Source organism: Trachinotus anak, unplaced genomic scaffold, assembly GCF_046630095.1.
Source record: "Trachinotus anak isolate AG129_WGS33_773 ecotype Australia unplaced genomic scaffold, CSIRO_AGI_Tana_v1 ptg000008l, whole genome shotgun sequence".
Lineage (NCBI taxonomy): Eukaryota > Metazoa > Chordata > Actinopteri > Carangiformes > Carangidae > Trachinotus > Trachinotus anak.
In genome coordinates, this window is record NW_027273859.1 from 9,909,716 (window position 1) to 9,931,911 (window position 22,196).

Consider the following 22,196-nt stretch of genomic DNA (forward strand, 5'->3'; position numbering starts at 1 on the left):
TTAAAGATCGAAAATAGTCCATCCTCACAAAATGTGCACGACTGCAAGATTGACCAGCAAACAGTGACAATATAATCGTGGTATTAAGAATGAGGTTGGTTTGACCACTTGGGTTGAAGTGAGTAAAGGGCCTGGGTGGACTCTTTTCTATCTGAGCCATCTGAGTCCGTGGAGGGTTTGAGGACTGATGATAGAGGTAGAGCTGGCCCCAATCACCTTCTGTCACTCACACCAAATATAACTGCTTGGCTACACGTCTGGATTTAGCTATCAATACGGGGAGGCATCCATAACATTAGCAGGTGCTGCAGACTTTTAAGGGATGGGTCTAACAGACATCACCCCTCCTCCAGGTCCATAAAAGGATCCATGTGGATTAAGAATGGTTTGTTTGTGTGTTAAATGATGCATTTTCACAGTATTGTGTGCAGTGATAGGCAGTGGGATACATGCACAACGTGATTTCAGAGGTTGAACAGAAGACAACACTTGAGTAACCCTCCAACTATGTTGGATGATGATTTGCTGAGGGTCAAATGGATGCATATCAGTGTTACTTGGAGAAATCATTTGTGATAAATGCATTGGCAATACATTTGATAAGAGCAGCACTGTGTGACACCGCTGCAGAAATATGAAAATATTTTGCCCTTTGAAAACACTGCAGCTACTGTCTTAGTGATGTAACAGGCCTAAAGTAAGTCTTAACAGTATGTTAGGCTCAGTTTTGTAATTCAAAGCCCTGCAATAACAAAAATCATATCTTGACAAAGCTCAAATATAAAATCATTTCACAATTACAGTACAGAAGTCAGGTTTGAAATTCTTTATTACTTTTCATCTAAACTGTACTTTATTCCATTTGACAAAGACAAACATAGCTGTACAATGAACCATTTAAACAGATCACCAAAACTCTCCTACAATCTTTATTCAAGAGCCCCTTGAAAGAAATAAACAAAAAAAACAAACAAATTAATGAAATTCACAAAAATAAAAGTGCATTTTGTTTTAACTCCTGTGATACATTAGACATGTATATAATGCTGCTGCAAGTGGAAAAACCTCATAACTCCAATTTAGACAGTTTCCTTGAGATTACATGATCCTTTATACTGTATGTAGAATAAGTTTAGTTGACACAAGCTTCATGTTCAAAAGCCATTATAGAAACTTGAATGTAGAAAAAAAAAAGATCTACCTGTGAGTAAGGCAGATTTTCCTGAGAAGCTGCCTTCTTGAAGGTACAAGGTTTTGATCACAGAGCAGCAGTAAATTCCCCTGAGCAGTCTCCTGTCTGGCGGGCCAGAAAGTTCAAGAAACATACTTGATTATCTTATTTCTTTTTAATGCTATAAGAAAGGCAATAGGGTTCTTCTTAACATCTTTGTGGTTTACACCATAGCCTTGAGCAATAGCTATGGAGACATGAGGGGAAAGTGAATTATAGGTTAGTTTATTTATTTATTTATTTCATGAATGTGACACTCACAGTCTGTGACGGCCATCTCTGCTGTGTTTACAAAAAATGGCATTTTGTAAAAGCCAATGTTGTGATTTTTTCCCAAAAATCAAACTTGCCAATTCTGATCTAGTACTATTTCTGTTTATATTTTTTCAATTTGTAAAATTTTTCACAACTTCCAACAGATTGTTAGAACAGTTATTACTTAACAGTGAATAAGTGAGTGAGTAAATGCTTCCCTTGAGTGACTGACAGGACAAAGCTGACCACTGGTCTCATATTTTGAATGGACAACTCTCCTCTTTGATTGGTGGCTCACTGATTGAATCCTCGACTGTGGAATGGGACAAAGGTGCCACATTATGGCAAATAACTTGCATAATCCTGCATCAGACAATAAAGAAAAGTTGTTTTTGCAAAATGAAAAAATGGATTAGAAAAGTGTCTTAATACTAGAGGACATTACCCAGAGCCCTGAGAGAGAGAGAGAGAGAGAGAGAGAGAGAGAGAGAGAGAGAGAGAGAGAGAGAGAGAGAGAGAGAGAGAGAGAGAGAGAGAGAGAGAGAGAGAGAGAGAGAGAGAGAGACTAAACAGTAGCTTAACACCACAAATGGATATGGGTGGTTATTTTTGTGTCGTCCTAATGATTGGAATTAAGTTCTCTATGGTAGGAGTCACACATAAATGTGGTCCAGTGGACCAATAAGCTTCATGCCCTGATTCAATGTTTTAATCTGTCACCAGAACACAATTGTAATGAAGTGGAAACTATAATCAACCAGTTTGCTCCAAAGAGAAGTGGCAGCATGTGACCAAGCAGAGTGTAGCAGAGAAACAGCAGAGTTAACATTTCCCATGTTCAGTACAGTCATTGACAGCTTCCACACAACAATCATCTGCAAACCAAGTGCTTCACAAATTCTCCTTTTTAAATAAACAAGTCTGTATAGGAGAGCTACCCCTGCACCACAGGAGAGAGAAGACATTTCATACAATAATTCAAAATCAGTAACTCTGCCTAGTCAATTGACTTGACTAGCTTTAGAGAGATTTAACAGTTTTAACATCACATGTTGATTAAAATGCCTTTCTCATTTAGGCCTGCAAGGACCTATTCTTTCACAGGAGCTCAACGATTCATAAACAAACCATGGCACAAAAACAGAACATTAAGATCCAAATTAACTCAGAATCTAACTCTGAAGTGTCCAAATAAGGTCTACACATAAACTTCAGTTACAGTCAGCCAAATTAAAAAAATAAACTGTTATAGTGCTTATGACTACAGAGGTACTGACACCTGAAAATACTTTTCTTTGGACATCCCTCGTCAGAAAAGACGCACTTCCTTGATGCCACAAAAAGTCTCTAGCTTTCAAATCAATTCCTGCCAGAATGAACAAAATGTCCCAAAGTCATATTACAAAAAGGTTACCTGACCTTCAAGCGACCTTCAATCTACAATCAGTCCAAGATAGACAGCTAAAGAAACTACAGTGATCAGACTGTAATCCTATTGCCTTAATTTATACAAAAATAAATCAGCTATAGTGATTATTCTTCTTTTATCAGGTATGGTACAAAACATCATAAAAAAAAAATCTACAAACAGAAACTAGATCCAGAGGGTAAAGCGATAAATCAATCTAGAACAACACAATGCGCTTTGTGGGGAAGCAAACAGCAGCACTCCATGTTGGTGCCACAAACCACAAGAGAATTAGGCCACAGCACCCCTTGGTGCCCTTCCACGTATATATAAGCTTTTGTCCTGAGCTTTATATGGTGGTCCACACATGTGCAAGGGTGACCGGTCTGACCGGTGGCACCTCGTCTGCAAGACAGCTTTAAATGAATCTATCTTTAGAGTGTATAGGACTGGTTACTTTGGCATAATTAGCCCCCACTCAACTCCCAAAACTACAATACCTGACAGATGTGTGCGCATGCCACTCTTGTGTCCATGTTAAAGGACTACACATGGGTTTTTTTTTTTTTTTAATATATAAACAGTACCAGTCAAAGGTTTGGACACACAATCCCATTGAAGTGTGTGAGAAGACATGTCCAAACTTTTGACTGGTACTGTATTTTAGCCCATTAACTAGAAACTTCATATACATTACTGCTGAGAGTTTTCCCAGATGTAGCCAGTTCAGTACACAATGAAAATGAACTTACAGGCTTGAGCTTGAGATAAATAATCCAGCTCAAAGAACGTTTGGGCAGTTTTTGGTAATGCAGCAGAGAACCAGGGGTTGTTTTTTGAGAACCTGATTCTGATATGTTCAGGAAAGTCTAACATGCTACAAACTATCATGTCAAAAGCTCTAATCCAGAAGACAAATGTTAAGAAACACTGACTCTGATACAAGGATAAGGTGAATTTCATTATATCCTGCATTAAAAAGGCTGATTTTAGGCAACTTACATTGATTATCAGATGTTATGGTCTGCTTGAACACACATTGAGTTTTCTTGCTTGTGAATTTGTTACCACATAATTAATTTTACTGAATCAAAGACAGCAAGAAGTTCACTGTGATGGTGTACACATCAAGTCAGTTTCAATTAGGTTGACTTTCTTTCTATGGACTGTGGACAAAGGTTAGCAGTAATGTAAGTTATACATTATTTGTAGAGAATGAGCTAAAACATGATAAACACTAGATTAGTCCTTTAACAGCACAACCATACTGTATATTAGGAAAGAAACAGTGAGTCAACTTGGCAACTTGACAAATACTTGGGGCAAATATGGAGTGTTGACAGCTTGTATTAGCAGTGCCTCAGGCCAGTATGAAAACGAACATGGTGACCGAAAGACGTATGAACAGTATCAAGCATTTTCTATTCAAACTAAAAACATGGCAGCTACAAAAACTTAACAGTTGGTTTCTATGACATACAAATGAATCATGTCACAATGGCACAAAAGGAGGAGGAAACGAACCAGCCAAATATGTGTATTTAACACATTTCCCTTTGGTTTGGGATGTAGTGGAGTTGCAAACAGTAACTTGGTGAATGGAGTGATTCTAATGGAGCAAACCCATGACACTAAGTCCCAAAGTCTGGTCTTGGATCTATAAACCCTGAATGTCTATAGTTGTAATACACATGGAAAATGTGCTTATGATGGCCTGCTTGGATGTATTATGTTAACAACGCTGTTTGTTGATGACAGAATAAGTCTTGTCACATTCAATAATTAAATCACCAAGGGCAGATCGTATCAAGACTTGGGGGTTTAGCCAACAACAGACAGATATTGTTTGTTATGTGTGTATCAGAGCAGTGGGGCTCAAGCAAAAAAACTGGGATCTGGGTTCAACAAATGCTAGTTGAGTTTTTCCTGGAATATGTACAGATTGTTGGTGGTGGCCACAGCAATGATGTTGTCCAGAGGATGCCAGGCAGTGTGGAGGATCTTCTTGTTAAAGTCAAGACTGTCTACACTGATCTCATCCTTCTTTCGCTTCCCACCTGTGCTTACTTTGCGAGGTTTTAGGACCGATCGTGCCTTGCTGTTCTCCCGTGATGCCTCTAGGGTTACATCCTGCCGGTAGCCTCTGTCAAACATCCTGAAGAAGTTGTTGTAAGAGCCGGTCATCACAACACTGCAGAGAGATACAAGGTATGAGTGAGAGATAATAAAGATTACAACAATAAATGAACATTAATCAAAAAGCCACAAGTATATTGTTATCTGTCATTAACAACAACAACTCAGAGCATGTACAGAACAGCTCTCTGCCACCAAAACCAGATTGTGTGTGGCCTTATGCTCTGCACTGGGCAGATAACCTCTGTAAATGATAAGGCCAGTGTTGCTGCGTTCAGCTGCGTCAAATAAGGGTCAGCCCAAGACATTTGCACACGTCATGCATGTTGAATTTGTGGAATTGCAAAGGCATGATAAAGTATTCAAAGATGAGCACATTGAAATTGTGACTGGATATGCAAATAAATAAATAAATAAATAAAACAGGTGCTCACCTGTCGTTCCCATTCCAACAGCACTCAAACTTGTCGAAGATGCAATCATTCTCATAAAGTGAACACAACTTACTCCTGAGATATTCATGCACCTGTTAAAAGGAATTGATAAAAAAGTGTTGTAGTCACAATCAACAGTTATGCAATGGTGACAATAACATTGCAAGAGACCTGGACATTTTGACTATGACCGCAGTAAAACACCTCCCTCTTGTGGAGAAACAGTAGAACAACTAAAAATCTGCAGGAGAAAAAAACAGTATGTTGTAACACTGTTTTCATCTCGATATGGGAACAGCAACAGACCTGATATGTCTCTACAGGTCGGCTCTCCATGTTGAGATCCCAGATTTTGACAGACAGGTAGTCGCGGGTCATCATGTAGCGTCCACTGTGGCTGAACTTCACATCGGAGATGGATGAGATGATTTCAGAAAAGAAAGAACGGTTGTTTGGATCTTCTGGCTCTTCAAACACTTTAAAAAAATTTATAAAAAAAAAAAAAAAAAAAAAAAGGATGCATGCCATTAGTATTCCCTGAGTGCTATTAATTGCAATGACAGGCTACAATTTTTATTATAGCTGTGTGTAAATTTAATGCAGCAACATATTAAAGTATGTCTGTGCTCTCAGTCCCATATATTTGGCAAACACTATCATACACATGTTTCTACAAGCCTGCTTTCTCTAGAACTGAGAAATCTAACAGAGAGAAGACACAGTTTTGGAGCCCTGGCCCTTGCCTGCTCACACAGGCACTTCACTAGTCAAGACTTCTCAGGAAACTGTGGGCTCAATTGGAGCAGATTTCTTGGTAGAAGCTGCTCAGCCGTTAGCCAAATTTAAAAGATAAAGAATGATTGAAAGATTTGATTGTCATTCTAGTCATCATCCATGTTGGTTTATAAAGATACTATTCCCATAAGCCTTTACGGAAACCTGTGCTGGTCAATCATGGATTTTTAGGCTCTTCATACACATTAAAGCACTATCTTTATACTAAAGCAAGCATGTTGACATTTTCTTCAGAAAATTGAATCTGTTCTAGTCTCATTGTCCATCATCCAGTTTCCTTGGGCATACCGCAGCAGCTCCCCTGCAGGCCCACGGCACAAATGAAACTGGCTTACTTTTGGCGTGCTTGTCGCACAGTGCTGATGCCCTCATGTCACACATGCGGATGGTGCCCTTGCTGCTGCTGTAGACAAAAGTGTTGCATTGGTTGGGGTGAAACTCTGCTGCTGTGATCACCTCAGTCAACTCCTCCATATTGGCTGGTTTAATGTCAACAATATCTGAACAAGTGAGGTTAAGGTCAAGAAGCTAAATAGATATTATCACAACTTAAAAAGAAATATACATGAACGAAAAAGTTTTTATTACTGAGCTAGAACAAACATAGCCTGCCATCGCCATTTTCCCAATAGCCCAAAAGGTTTAGCATGAACCTGGGTGAGCAAATACTGACTTTTGGAAGTTAATATGGTGGTAAAAATAGTATGACCATGCATTCAGAATGCCATCAATTATAAGTGCTCTGACCTAGTACTGCACTGCACTTACAGTGGCAAGTAGCATTTGATGGGCATATAATTTGTTTTGCTCCCTTAGATAATTAAGACATATCATGTTGTCAACTCAATGCAGGAATAAAGCATTCTTTTAAATTTAATTACTCAGGGGTCAAACATAAAATACACATTTAATTTTGTAGAAGCTGAAAAATCTTCACATCGGGGAGCAGGGCTGGCCGAAAAAAAAAGATCATATTGCAATTATTTTGGCAGATATTGTGATTGCGATATGAGTCGAGATTTTGGTCGTAATGTTGATTTTTCCATTTTCAGTAAGGGGATTTTTTAAAAACATCAGTACAGAGTCACAGAATCATATTTTGTGTGGCCTCTATAATAAATTGATGAATCACTAACGGATCAGAAGAAGGAGTCCTAATATGCAGTGGGTTTCAGTCTTGCCACAGGGACTGAGTGTTGTGTGTGGTGGACACGTGAACAGGATGCATGTGGGGGATCATAATCTAACAGTGAGTCAGAACTACCACAAAAGAAAACAACCCAACTAACCAGGACATAACATTCAATATCTAATACAGTACCTACACAGAAAGAAGTGAACTCTCCCAAACTGATTATTTCTTGATCAAACTGAACACAAACAACAAATAAACATTTCCAAGTATCAAGAACAGCTACTGCTTGGAACCCAAAGCACTTCAAACACATGGGTGATGTTTGTATTGGCCTGAAGGGCTGCATTTCTCAGTGCAGTTTATAGTCTTTCTATGCCGCACCGATATTCAACACGAGATTATTTAAATCTAAAGGAATAAATAGAAGATCTATCAAAGTTGATGGCTGCAGATTATTAGAACAAAAGGATACTAAAGCTGCGATCAGTGATCTCCAGATGCCAGAGGTTAATGCGCAGGTCATCTGCAGACAGGTAGGTCTCACAGTCACTGTTGACTGAGATGGAGTTGATGTGGTAGGTGTGAGCATTCGCAAACACTCGTCTGGGGCTGGCTTCCACCATCAAGTCCATGGGCCTGAAGACTGGTACCTGAGAAGAGGAGCAGGGTTTGGATCACTCCATTTCTGGGGAAGATTGTGTGGTCATCATTACACCGTCTATTTTATAAATCACATTCTGATGATTAAGGCTCACTAATACTGACACAAACAGTTTAAAGAAAAAAAGGTTGAAAGAAAAGTCTGGCCTCATTTTGACAGGTGAGGCTGTGAAACTGAGTCTATATTTGGAAACTATTCAATAAATATAGATCAGTGTTTCTCAAACTGGAGGACGCACATGACCAGGAAGAAAGAAGCTGTGTGAAAGTAAAGCTGAATGGACCTTTTTCAGGGCAGACTTTTTGACGTGTCAAACACAGGTGTGACTTATAACATTAACGGCTGCACTGCAGTAACTGCAGCAAAGAATTGTTAATGTTATTAGCTACTGTTCTTTTATTGGTGAAACGTGTGACTGCTGAGTGTCTGCATGAAGCAAAAACAACTGACAATTTACCGACAGCGCCATATTCACTGAGCTTTCAAGCAACTTCCAACCAAGTTAAACACATTTCAGTTTTAATTCATTACCTTGATCTCTTCATTTAAGGAATGGATGGGTAAGTAAGTAACAGAACCTCAACTGTAGCTTACCACTACAGATCCGGCATATTTAAGCGTGGCTAAAAATTAATTAATATTTAACATTATTGGGACAGCAATGAAGCAATTTATACACACCCGTAGTGTTGTGACAGTATTGGGATCTCTGTATCGCCCATCTTCTTCCTTCAAATTGTAGCCCTCTGGTCTCTTGTCACGCTCACTAATTTTCCACAGCTTTATGGTTTTGTCTGCGAATGAGAAAATCAGTAACACAAGAAATTCTGTAAATTTCGATTACTTGCAGCTATATGAGGTCTGTCTCCATAGGACAGATGAAAGGTTTCAGTTTAAAATAGCTCAATATCACCAATTCATTCTTTTAACAGTGAATCAGATTAATTAGGATCCAGAGGTTTACTGACCGTTTGTAGACAAAAGGAACTGTGCTGCATTTTTCTGAGGCAACCATCGAATCTTGTTGATCTTCTCCTCGATCTCAAGGCTTTTCAGGTAGTCAAACTCAGGCTCGTGGCTCTGGAAGGTGCTGTAAACATTGTACTCTCCTCGGCACTGTGGCTGATTCTTACTCTAAACAAAAACAGACCTCAGATCAGAGTCAAGTTTTTATTATTTTTGAAATGGTATTTTCAACTCTAAATTCAATAGAGTGCAACCTGTGTGATCAAATTATGAATTTATCCAATGTGAAAAACACTGATTGACTGTTTGTACAGATTTAGTTTATTCAGATGAGTAACCAAACTTACCTCTGGCTCCTGCTGAAAGATGACAACACGACCCCCCTTGTCCCCAGTGGCTAGAAGCTCCCCGGAGTGGTTGAATTCAACCGTAGATATGATGTCAGCTGTCAATAAAGTAGTGTAATTAAAATATCATACATTTTTTAACCTGGCGACTGTAGTAGGGGAAACTGTTGAGTAAACCTAAGGTGTGAATGTGAAAATGTTTTGCACTGTTTCGCAAGGCTTTTCTGGTTGAACGACATATCCTCCCAGTGATGCGCAAAATTCCTCCAGCAGCGTTTAAGATAGTGTACATTTGCTGCTGTTTTGCCCACTTGGAGGTGTGCAAACCATGTTGACCATGGTGAAAACACAACAGAGCAGATATATACATGAACTTTAACTTGAACTTTAAGCCTAGGAGGGGGGGAAAAAAAACAACAACTTGCCATTCACAACTATTCAGCACTTCTCAAAGACAAGCATTCTCATCAAATCCTACAATACAACAATCAATGCCTGTTTACAGGGTAGCACTATTCTGAGCTAGTGTGATCCTTGATATAGACTATGGTGTTGTTCCTCTCTTAACACAGCACACAAAGCGCCTGACACGACCTGACTCCATACAAACTCTCATATGAAACAAAAAGGGCAGAGTGAAGCTCAATTCAAATAAAACTACTACACTATTGTAGTGTAGTGTTTTCAGGCTATGCACTCTTATTGTATATGTATTTTTGACACAAGTAGAGGCTCACATTTATACTTGTTCTCAGGTAAAGCTTACTGTAAACAGCTGTGAAGTCCTTCACACACAAACAAGTCCATCATGTACTGTAAACATAGGTCTTAAGGGCACTTGTGAATTTACTAATTGGACGATGGGAAAAGGAGAAGCTGCAATCCACTACTTGTCTTTCTGTTCACATTCATATAGAAATAAAAACTACAGTGTATGTATATATAAAATTCACCTACTTCATGGAATTTATTTTTTTCATTTTATTTGCACTAATTATCCATATGTAGCATGTTACAATAACCAATAGTACTACAGGATTCAGTTCATACAAATCACAAAGCACACATTCTTTGTGGTATCTGGTCATGCAAGCAGTAGAAAATAGTAGAACGTCTTTTCAAACACCATGATCCAGTTATTCAGGATAATCAACAGACCACATTGTCATCAGAAGTTTTCATTAGGAACTACTATTTGTTAGCAAACAGTTCAATGAAGTCCTGAATGTGGATTATGCAGGGTAATCAAACCAAAGAAACATGTGACGCTTTGAGCACCACAATTGATTTTAACTGAATTACATTTACCTTTATTGTAATGGGTTTGCAGTAGAAGCTTTAAAATATAAGACCAACTGCATGGCTATACACAGACAGGGCTGATCAGACTTGAGAAAGCAGGACATTAATGCATTCAGTGAAACACATCTGAAGTTGAACCCAAGCAAACTAGTTGCTCAACCAAATAAACGTATTGCTTGACTAACTTCCTACTTGTTTGGGAAATATCCTTGTCTTACAGAGGTAAAAACCTGCAACCTTTCAATTCTGGTGTGCATCTCACTCCCAGGCATTCAAGGATTGCATAACAAACAATAGACAAACGCACACTGGGGAATTATAAAAGTAGTGACTGTTGACATTTTGCAGCAGTTATGCCAAAAATAGATGTATGTTGTCAGCCATCCGCCAGTTTTACCAGTCTGTAACAGGCTTCCTGGACTATAAGAAGGTATGTGCCAGACTACTGGCTCTTTTACTTCAGTGCAGCCAGGCGGATGCTCTAAAAGCAGCAATCAGTCATATATCTTTACGTAATAAATAATCCAACATTAAAGTGTATCACTGGCATTAAAGCTACACTCAAAACATGCATGCACAGGATGCTAACCAGACCACATCAGCAACTGTTCAGAGACCACCACATGCACTCACCTTCTGCGACATCATCGTCTATCGCTCCTTTGACTTGGGAAAAGCACCACTGCACATCACTGTTCCCACCACCGGCCCCTGCACAAAGCACAGACCCAACTTTTAATACAGCACCATCAAAGACAACTTGACATGCGTTAGCCTGGTGCTAACTGAGCTAAAAAAAAAAAATACATATGTAGGAATGAGAAAAAGGCCGCAAATAACTTCATACTAATGAAATATTATTACTGGTGTTCCGTGTCGCTGGAAATACTTGTTTGCTGTGGGAAAAGCTCACTTTCACGCTGTCAGTAACACACACACACACACATCTAGCATCTTGGAAGTATCCTAGCTTGCTAGTTAGCCTGCGCTGGCTGGCCACCACGGCAGAGACAAACCCATCATCAGTGCAGGACAAGACACATACTGCAGAGTAATAATCAAACCCGAGACACTCTCGCAGTCTTTGCCCTCTGCTTTTACCTGCCATGGTGAGCGGCTCAAACAGAGGAGCTCTCTGTGTCGGGTCGGGCCCTGGGCTGGAGGAGTGCTGACCCGGGTCGGCTGGGTGGTTCTGACCACAGAGCAGTGGAGGAATGAAGCGGGGACAGCTGCCGCGGAGTCCGGAGACCTCACAAGTCCTCGGCCCGGTCGATACAGGCAGCACGAAACCGTTTTCGACCAAAGAAAGTAAACTTAAATTCTCAGTGCTAGCTTTTAGACTTTGCACTCTACTTTGAGATTTCCCTCGCCTCTGCCTCTCCCAGCGTTACACTTTCAAAATGGCGCAACTCGGGCGGCGTTCAGGAGGCTGCACACCGAGAGAGCGGCGCGGGGGCACCCTGAAATTTTAACCGGGCTGGCTCTTGAACCGCCCGCGACGTGGGTCCTTTTCTTGTCCCCAGAGACCACTTGGTTAATTGATTTAAAGCGCGTTTCATTTTCAATCAAAAGTTAAAGGGACTTTATTTTAGAAAACCCTATAAAAGCGTAAACCCCGCCCATGTGCATTGTTGCGGTGAATCAAATCAAACTAACCCACGCACGCAGGGTGAAATCAGCAAAAGTGAAGTGATAAAACTGTAAACTAGATTTGAAATGACGTTTAATTTAGAAAAATAGATTTAATCGAGACAAATTCTATGTTTATATGTGAAATGATGATTTAAATACCGTCCACACACTGTATGTCATGGTGGGTTTTTTGTGAGGGGGGATCACTGACTCTAAAACAAATTCATTTGATAGTTGCTGTGCATTAAATGTAGGCAAACCTCTGAAAACTGAAACGCATTCAATATATGAATATGTAAGGAACATACACAAGAACATAACACTTTCAGTGGCACCCGCCAGACACCACTTAAAAAAGCCAACCTAAGTGCATAGATGTGGAGAGGGAGCGACAAACCAACTGGAGACCAGGCAACAGGCCCAGATTTACCCACGAACGGCCCCCCAGGCGAAAATTAGAGTTCAGCACCTGTAAGCCTTTGCACAGGTTTGCCTCTATTATGTTCACGTTTCCCAGTCATGACAGTGCGATGTATGAGATTCCATGAAATGAAGCCGATAAATGATCAGCTATCATTCATTTTATTGTTTAGAGCATACCTGTGCTTCCTCTGCTGCCACATGTCAAAATGTCTGTCATGAGAAATGTCTACTGACACCTCTCTATGCCACTGTCGCTCTCTGTCCATTGTTATGTGTATCGATTAGTGTTTGGTAGGTTTTGTTTGTTTGTTTTTATGAAGGGAAGCTATTATAACATAGCAAACAGAGGAAAGGAAATGAGAGATGCAACGAGGGCCAGAGCCAGACTTGAACTCGGACATTGCAACTCACGGTTGGCATCTTAGTCCTATGCCACAGGGACACCCCAGTTTTTAGTAATTTGACTAATTTGGTTTATTTAGTGATATGAACCTTGTAAGTACAATAAAGATTGAAATAATAAAGACCTTAAAACTGGATTTTTAACTCTACAAGACAGGGCTTCCTGCAGGTGTTGCCCCAAGGCCCAGATCACTTCTGTTCATATTGTGCTTTGGCATTGTATGACGTGTCGCCAACCAGATTTTCAATTAATCAAATTACCACAATTAATTTCCATACAGTAAACCTGGAGCCTTCAGGCCCTCTGGAAGCCTGGGGCCCATGGGGCACTTGCCCACTTTCCCAGACACACACAATCCCATCAGAAGGCTGCTTTGTTTCACCAATTGATTTGGGAGAAATTAGCACCATAAGAGAGAAAGAGTCCCCACTGACGATGCCACTGATGATATGTCTTATTTACATAAACAACATAAACTTTATATGTGCTTCCAAAGGGGGGAAAACAGTTTTTAAGATACACATTGCTGCTTTTGTATGCTACACAACCATACAAGCATGATTTATAGCTTCATTATGGTAATTTTGCAGCTCAGCAGATATCACAGTTTCTAGATTGCACACTTAAACACATTGTCAACAAACACTGATGCAAACTGGCAAGGTTAAAATGAGTTTCACTGTAGAGTTGCCCTAAATGCCTGCACCACTCTGTTTAGATTATTAAAAAAAAGAAAGACTGGACAAAAGCTGTGAGCTCTAAATGCAGTGTGAATCACAGAGCGAAAAAAAAAAAACATGACCACTCCAGCTGTGCATGGAGACTTTAACAATTTATAGGTACTGCATAGTCCACAAATCCCAAGGTCTGACTTCATTAATGAGCTCTAAGTGTGAGAACAGGCTCATTCTTCAACAGTCGCTTTCTTTTTACTTTCCCACCATGAAGTAAGTGGTCCATCTGGCAAGGAGCAGAGCACCAAACAGCACAGTGTAGCTGAAGAGCACAAATTTGAGGATTTCCTTGAATGTCCGGAGGAAGCGGATAAACAAGGGCTCCACATCCAGAGGCTCCTGCTGGATCTTCTGCCTGCGACCAGGTTGAGTCAGGTGTCCCATGTTCTCACCTCGACCCATTCTGCAAACACGCACTTTTGTCAGAATAGAATACAACAGAATACTTAACAACTTTATATCCACCAAGGTAGCCAATCTGAAAGTTTATAACAACACAAACAGTGGATATACAGTATATATATATATATATATATATATAAAGAGAGGTGCACATTGATTTGTTCGCAGCCCTGTTAATAATTTATCTGTAAATTACAGTAAGTGGATTCACTATTGATCCACTTTGTTTGTGTACAGTCACAAACAATATAAACTGTTGAACATCTTCAGCATTCTCCTTTCATGATGTCTTAAACTGTTTTCAGATATTTTAAGAGGGACGTCCAGATGCTGTAGGGGATGCAACTTGCTGAACAGTGAATATGTTCATCTGTGTTTAGTTATTTGTAGTTTTATAAGAAACATTAATATAATGTGATCAGTTGTCTTGTTTAAAAATGTATCATCTTGTCCCGGTGAAGGTTTGTCAGATTTAAACTAAACATTCACAAAATTCAAACATGCATGAATCAAAAACCAGATCAAAACCAGCCATACCTTGGTGTTGTAGGTGCAAGGCAGGAGCTGATCAGACAGTGGGCTCCTGTGCTTTCAGCTCTGAAGTCCAAGTTGGTGTGTGCTGCCTTGAGCGTTTCAAGCTCTTATGGCAGAGGAGGAGCCAAAAGCAATATCTGATCACAAGCATCTGAATCCCCTGGGAATGACCTAATGGGAGTTTAAGTCCTCAGTGCACCTGCTCCTCAAACAAAGACATTGTACTGTAAGATTTTGTCCATCATGTAATATTAACAGATTTAATTTTGGCCAATCAAAATGGAGGAAATTAACATAGATCTTCCCGAGAAGAGTTCACCAAAATATCTGAGAGCTGTCAGCAGGTCTCCCTATGCTCATAGTGTAAGGCACGGAGACGGTATTGACTGAGAGAGAGATCAAACACCCTCATGCAGCACAGTTATCCTCTACCGGAACACGGAGCAAATGGCCTCCTAATTCAATCAGTGTCCTGCATCGTCAAATCATGGGCTGCCATGGGCTGAGCTCTCCAGACAGCACAGGGCCATTATCGGCTGATCGGGAGGCCTGTTACTGCGCTAATTGCTCCTTCAGAGAGCTGGACCACTGCTGACGGATACACTCCCATCCCTGCCTTTTATCTGCTCTCAGTGATCACAATCGGCTTGCCTTTCCTAAAATGATCTAAAAAACAGTGGTTTCCCACATGACCAAGTAACACAAGACTGATTTCAGTTGGTTAAGACTTTATTTACCTGTTTTTTTAATCCCAGCAAAAGCAACACAAAACAGAAATCTGTCAACAAAATGGAAATCAAAGTGCATCTTTAATCATCTTGCTCATCCAAGACAGTTTAATCATATAATACATATTTACAGTTGCTTCATAGAGGGCAAAGGGATGTAGGTAAACAGTGGCACTAAACCAGCTTCATGTTATATATTATTGGGCTGCAAATTATGGACAAAAAAAATGAAAACAGGTACCCTGTGGAATTTATGACTACTTGAAAAACTATGGAGGAATGTTTTTACCAGTGGGTCAGCATTTTGTTTGTATCATGAACATGCATGAAACTGCAGGCGATACACCGGTTTCACACTATTCCAGTGTTCGACAATTGGTGGTGCTAACATACAAAGTATAGTAAAGCAATTATAAAGGCCAGCAAGAAATATGGGTGTAACAATGCTCAATTTAAAATATACAAAACAAAGTTATGAAGAAAGAAATGCAATCAACATATTTGCAAGACCCCAAAGACACACACAACATGTTTTAACCAGTAACAGAATGAAAACATAACTTTGCTTACAAAAAAAAAAAAAAAACTCCACAGGGTACCTTTAAAGAGCCTGTTTCTGTCTATCCAGCAGAGACATCAATGAAACACCTGCAGTTCACTGATAGGGACATAAAAACAGCAGCTGAGGCTTTCTGATGGATGGGGCGTTTGATGTGGCCAGATGTAGGTGCAGGTGACTCAGGGGGTCTGAGATTCAGGCCGGTCCATGAGAGATTTGATCCAAGTTGTACCGTTTATGAGTTTTGTGGTGGCTATAATGTACTCCATCCCGCTGTCTTCCATCTGAGAGAGGAAACGAAGAGCGGCTATTTCTGCATACGTCACTCCACCGAGGAAGAACACCAGGGTCGTCCGATTCTCCCCCTGCTGGCCTGCAGTAACAGGAGATGCATGTCACTCAAACAAAATGTAAAAGCTAAGTTAAATTAAAATTTTGAGCATTAACAGATTTTTCATTTTATCTTTCTGACCTAGTAAATCCAAATTTCTGCCATCGCTCCCTTTAACAAAATACAGCTGAATGTAAAAGAGGGCCAAGTTCTCTCTGCTTAAGCACCATATTTTGAAATGTGAAAACACTAATTTAGCCGTCGGCCTCCCCCTGGATTAGAGTTCTCTATTATCACCTTTTCCAATCCAGTTTAAGGCAGGCATGTGGAAACAAGTTAACTATCTAATGCCCAAACTCACAGTTCTAATTAGCACATTTCATATTGAGTGTATAATTAAATTATTATTCACATCAGTCTAACACCTAACACTGTCAATATGAAAAGACGGTGGGAAACTGAGGGAAAGCACTGGCGGGCTCCGTCAAACCAAGCACAGCACGTTTTTATCTAGCCTTCCCTTCAACACAGACAAACCAGGCAAACAAACACTGACAGTGGTTCTGTGGTATTGTCAGCTTTGTGCCATCAATTTGCTGCTGTTCTGCATTTGACTCAACAGAAACAAAGCCTGTGTCTTATCTACATGTACCAGGCAGGAGGTTGTTTACTTTTATCCTGTTCAGTAAGCAGCAGGGCAAACAGCAGACCTGGTTTGTAATGGTCCTTACGTTTCTTATGAAGCCCAGCAGGCAGCTGTTGTCTCTCCTCAAAGTGTGGGCCTGGAAGCATCTTCAGCACCTCTTCGATGCTACGCCACCCGGGCCTGGCCAATACCTGGGTCAGTCGGATGCTTAGAGGAGCGTAGCCACTGTACACGTAGGAGATGTCGTTGGGGTTCTGAGGGAATTAAAAAAAAAAAAAGAGTAATGTCTTCAAACCCTCAAAAATGCATGTGTTCTTTCTTCTTTTAATAACTGTCATACCTGTTCATTGGCATCCTCCATCCACAGTTTAAGGGTTTTCCTAATCGTGGGATAGTTATTCCTTGAGCTCGTCTGTGGCTTCAGAAGACCGGCCTTCTCAAGGTTGTTCAGTGTTAGTATGTGTTCATAACCATAGGTCTTCACAAAAAAACAAAAAAAACAAACAAACAAACAAAAAAAAACATTATTAAGAAAACAAAACAGTAACACAGTAAACAGCAGTTCTCCACTTTTTTCCTTTGTTGATGCAGCAGGAATGTCTGGGCACAGACAAGACATCAATACCAAAAACAAATCTTTATGTCTTTGACTCTACCTGTAGAATCTCCCTCTTGTAGAAGTCAAACACCTTCTGCCTAAGGCCATTGTTGCAGACTGACTGCATACACACCAGACGAAGAATCTTGATCAGTGGATCCTTTTGGGCAACGCAGTCTTCTATATACGTGTTCACCTGGATAATTAAATAATATTGTAGTGGAATGATAGATAAAAGTAATTTTCACTAAATACACAATTTTTCTAAATTTAAACCAGTAACAGAAGCAGAAGCTGAAAAACAAATGCCATACAACATTTCTTATTTTAAAGATTTCTTGTGTTAGTTTTTTTTTTTTAAATAAAACCTTAGTGAAATCATATGAAACATGGTATATGTGTGTAAATAATAATGTTAATGTCATTTGGAAAAATGGTAAGCGGTAAACAGATTAATACCTTGTCTGTGTCGACTCCAGTCATAAACTCCTGCTCCACTGTTAGATTATCGAAGAAGGCCTCAGATGCTGGAACAGGAGACCTCAGTTTAATTTCATCATAGCATAACAAAAGTATTCGGCAGTTTAAACATAAAATGCTGCTGGAAAGACAAATACAGATTACTACAATCCTTACAACTGGGAGATGGAAAATGATAAATGACATAAACAACCACGACTTTAGTGGGTTGATGGAGTATGGGCTATTACCAAGTTTTTACAAATCATAAGACTTTATTTTGTAAATATGAAATATGTTGTGTCCAAAATTAAATGAAAAAGATGATGTATGATTTGATGAGGTAATTAAGGTAAATATGGGCTTATTACGCACTGGTGATGTCTTTGATCAGCTCTGCTATAGAGGTATGGTTAGCCAGTGAGCTTCGTGCTGCCTGCATATGAGGCAACTGAGACACAAACTGCTTTATTTCTCCCACTGTTTTGGCATTATGGCGTTCCTGTGAGACAAGACAGAAAAAAAAAAGAAAGAAAAAAAAAAAAAAACCAAGAGACAATTAAATTGTACCAAAAACAAGGTTTTGAAGCTGTTGTTCCTTTATCTAATTATATTCCCTTCAGAAAAAACCATGACAATACACACACACGATCAATGATGCTCCTAAAAACTTTTCTAATGGAAAGTGTCTTTCGCTAGAGCAGCCTGCTCATGCTCCCTTGCCTTCCAGGGTTAGAATGATTCTGATGCTGCATAACATTGCTTCTTAAATATGTCTATTAAGGTAGTTTGTATTATAATCTGTGTTTCTGAGTTCTAACCTGATAAGAGGAGGGTAATGTGTTTGGCTTTGTTTGGCATTCTGTTTCAACAATTAGTGCTTTATCTCATCTCTAGGTGATTGTCATCACCTGCTTCACCTCATTGATTTCTGTTATGACCTTTGTTGTTAAATGCCATACAGATCAAAATCAGATCAGAAAGGATGTTTGGATGTCTGAAAGTGATCTATTACAGCTCCAAAGAAGTGCCATTTAACTACAGTTTTAAACATTTATATGATGAAGGAAACATTATATTATAAACATATGACAGCAGGTTAACACACAAGGACGGGCAAAGTTGAAGCAAGACCAACCTCAAAGGCAGCAGAAATAATTTTGGCCTTTTTGCTGAGCGCTGCTCCGACAGCGTTAAAATTTTTGTCTCGGATTTCTGCGTACAGTTCCTCAGCTGAGTTGAGCTGTAACTTTTTGGCCTCTGTGGGTAAATCTTTACTTGCTTCACCTTGCTTTTTCTGCGCAAACTTCTCAGGGGGTAACTTGACATAACCTGTGAGGGAGAAGTGAGAGAAAACAATAAGTGGCAATTTAAAAAAAATATAAAATTGAAGTTCATCGCTGTTTTGTCATATTATACCTTAGAAAAACTAAAGACAAACTCATGACTAAGGAACAAGGAACAATGAAAGACCAACGAAATAAACTGTACGGAGAAATTGGCCGTCTAGTAAAATATTGAGGAAAAAAAGGACTACATACACATGCCCACAAGTGCCAACACATTACATATGTAACTGAAAAACCATTATCCCGTTCAAGTACAACTCAACCCATTTCAAGCCCTTCTTTTTGCCCAAAATTGACAGAAAAGAGAAAGTAAAGCATCCAGGAAACACATGAGGATATGAAGACATCAGACACAGTGAATATATCTGAGCATTTGAACATTTGAGCATCAAGTTTATTCTGACCATTATTGATTCCATAGATCTCGTCAATGAGGCCCTCGTAGGTGAGCTGTGTGGCCAGAGGGGTGAGCAGGTCAACGTTACGGTCCAGGAGAAGCAAAGTATCGAACACAGGCAGGATCTGATTCTGACTCCCGGCAAACTCCCTCTTCATCCTCAGCATCATGTTGGCAACATGCTGAGAACAAGCAGAGAATTCCTTTCTCAAAGAAATCAATTCATATGGCTGCAACCGAGTACCTGTCCATCTGCAATTATCAGTTTAAATACAGAAAAATACTTATCGTCAATTTTCATAGAAGAGGATTGCACCTCGGAGCATACTCACCCGTGCACATTCTCCTTTCCCGTATATCTGTGGAATGGTGCCATACAGCGCCTGTAAGGTCATGAGGCCTTTGGCTGTGTGGTAAAGGCTTGTTTGGTCATTTTCCAGGTAGCACTCCTGAATGAGACAAAAGGGAGTAAAAATATGTTATGACTGTGACAAATTCACCACAGCAACAAATCTTAATGATGTTTGGAATTCAAAATATTTCCTTAAAGAGATCTAATAAATTTGAACAATGATCCTTTTGTCAGTATGTCATTATGGTAAAGTACTGGTTGACCTGCTGTTGATTTGAAATCTAATCTTCACTTTATAACACATACTGTATTTGTAAAAGAGCAGAGGGGTTAGTCTATATCTGGTATGTACAAGTTGAACACACCCTGAAAGCACTTTCATACTCCATGGAGAGCAGGTCACCATCGTAGGGAATCAGATCCAGGATATACTCATCAATGTTGATGAACGAGCCCAGCACACCCTGCTCCTTCAGCCGCTGTTCACACAGCATGCTCCGCCGTGGCACAAACAAGATGTGGAAGTCTCTTGATGAATGCAGCTTATCCTCACTATAGGTGCACAATCCAGGATAAAAGTGTTAAGATGTAGTAAACACCTGTACAAAATGATTTGAAAACACATGGCTGTCTGACATTGAGAAAAGGTCTTTCAGTGCTTTTTTTAAATAAAAAAAAAAAAAAAAGATGAGACACATAAACAGACCTAAATACATTCTCAGCAATGATGTCCATCAGCTCCAGTCTGGGACGGACAAAGAAGATGACATTTTTGACGTCAGCAGAAGGGAGCCTGCCACTCTTGAGGGTGAACATCTTTTCCACTTCATGTTCCTGAAAGCGTAGTGACAAACATACAGCAGTTGTTTGGTATCTGCAGTTAATAAAAGCTTATTACACTATATTAGGGATATGGTGCATTGCTGTGCCTTTACTTCCAACACTTCTCTGGGCCTTGTCTGTTGGGCATTTTACAGCACAAAAACTGAAGCACTTACCTTCAGCAGAGAGTACTGAGCTATCAGTCCAAAAGGTCCCGTCAGATATTCATCCCAGACAATGGCCTGAAGAGCAGCGACAGGACTCACGGTTTATAACACGACCTGAAACATTGTCTGTATGCCGACATGTTTGCTGCAGGATTTAGCTAATGACTGCTGTAATAAATTGATATGCAAAACTACAACTCACAGCCAGATAAGCGTGTAGCTACAGCGTCAGGGTTAAGATTATCAGACTATATTTAGACAAAAGACACAACTAACTCTTAAAATAACCGACAACATTATGAATTTTGTTCATCCCATAGCAACACAATGATAACGTCAACGTTGAGGCTGGAGAGATTAGCTCAACTGTCGCTGTTTCCGCCATTTTTTTAAAAACATGTTTGTGTGTGTTCATCACCTTGCTTCCCGCACATTTGTCCAGAAACTCTCGAAGCTCTTTTCGTGCTGCTTCTCTCAAAATGTTTAGATTAACTCTGCCGTACGATAGGTGGGCAGCCATTTTTCCCGATTAGCAACACAACTAATCAGGTGACTGCAGCGGTACAACTCAATCATGTGACCAAAGAAGATTTAATATTGGGAAAATTCACACCATAATCCAGCTCCAGTAGACAGGAATGTACACCTGATTCCTTAAATTTCTTCAGCATATGTTGACTTTATGACTGCACTATCTTACAATAGTGATTTAAAATAAACAACAGTAACAAGATGAGTCCTGTCCCCCCTATGGATTTTGTCGGTTAACTTGTATTACGCATGCGCAGTGTTTGTTCGCTAAACAACTGCACTAAAAGTAATTATGAGGAAAGTCTGAGTGTCATATTACTGCAACCATCGTTAGGTTGAAACGTCTTAAACATAATGCGTAGACCTCACCGTAAATACTTCCCATTATAAGTCTTCTAAAGGAGGAACACGAACACGGAAGTGCGAAAGACGCAAGCTCTTGCCTCGCCTGCAGTCTTT

General features: G+C 39.8%; 2 protein-coding genes across 2 annotated transcripts; both read right to left on the reverse strand.

The window, feature by feature from the left end:
* Positions 1-811: 811 nt before the first annotated feature.
* Positions 812-12,075, reverse strand: ppp2r2aa (protein phosphatase 2, regulatory subunit B, alpha a). The gene is made up of 10 exons (XM_071482470.1): positions 11,772-12,075; positions 11,304-11,381; positions 9,369-9,466; positions 9,024-9,189; positions 8,737-8,849; positions 7,867-8,044; positions 6,595-6,759; positions 5,771-5,940; positions 5,465-5,556; positions 812-5,085 (listed from the first exon to the last, which is right to left on the reverse strand). The coding sequence occupies exons 1-10, from the start codon at positions 11,776-11,778 to the stop codon at positions 4,806-4,808; spliced, it is 1,347 nt and encodes a 448-aa protein (XP_071338571.1). The 5' UTR covers positions 11,779-12,075; the 3' UTR covers positions 812-4,805.
* Positions 12,076-15,509: 3,434 nt separating this feature from the next.
* On the reverse strand, positions 15,510-21,867 carry vps33a (VPS33A core subunit of CORVET and HOPS complexes). The gene is made up of 13 exons (XM_071482468.1): positions 21,625-21,867; positions 21,216-21,281; positions 20,924-21,051; positions 20,583-20,769; positions 20,198-20,314; positions 19,873-20,047; positions 19,258-19,451; positions 18,495-18,621; positions 18,120-18,187; positions 17,719-17,856; positions 17,403-17,540; positions 17,148-17,316; positions 15,510-16,458 (listed from the first exon to the last, which is right to left on the reverse strand). Exons 1-13 carry the CDS (start codon positions 21,724-21,726, stop codon positions 16,265-16,267), a joined length of 1,803 nt encoding a protein of 600 aa, XP_071338569.1. The 5' UTR covers positions 21,727-21,867; the 3' UTR covers positions 15,510-16,264.
* Positions 21,868-22,196: the final 329 nt, after the last annotated feature.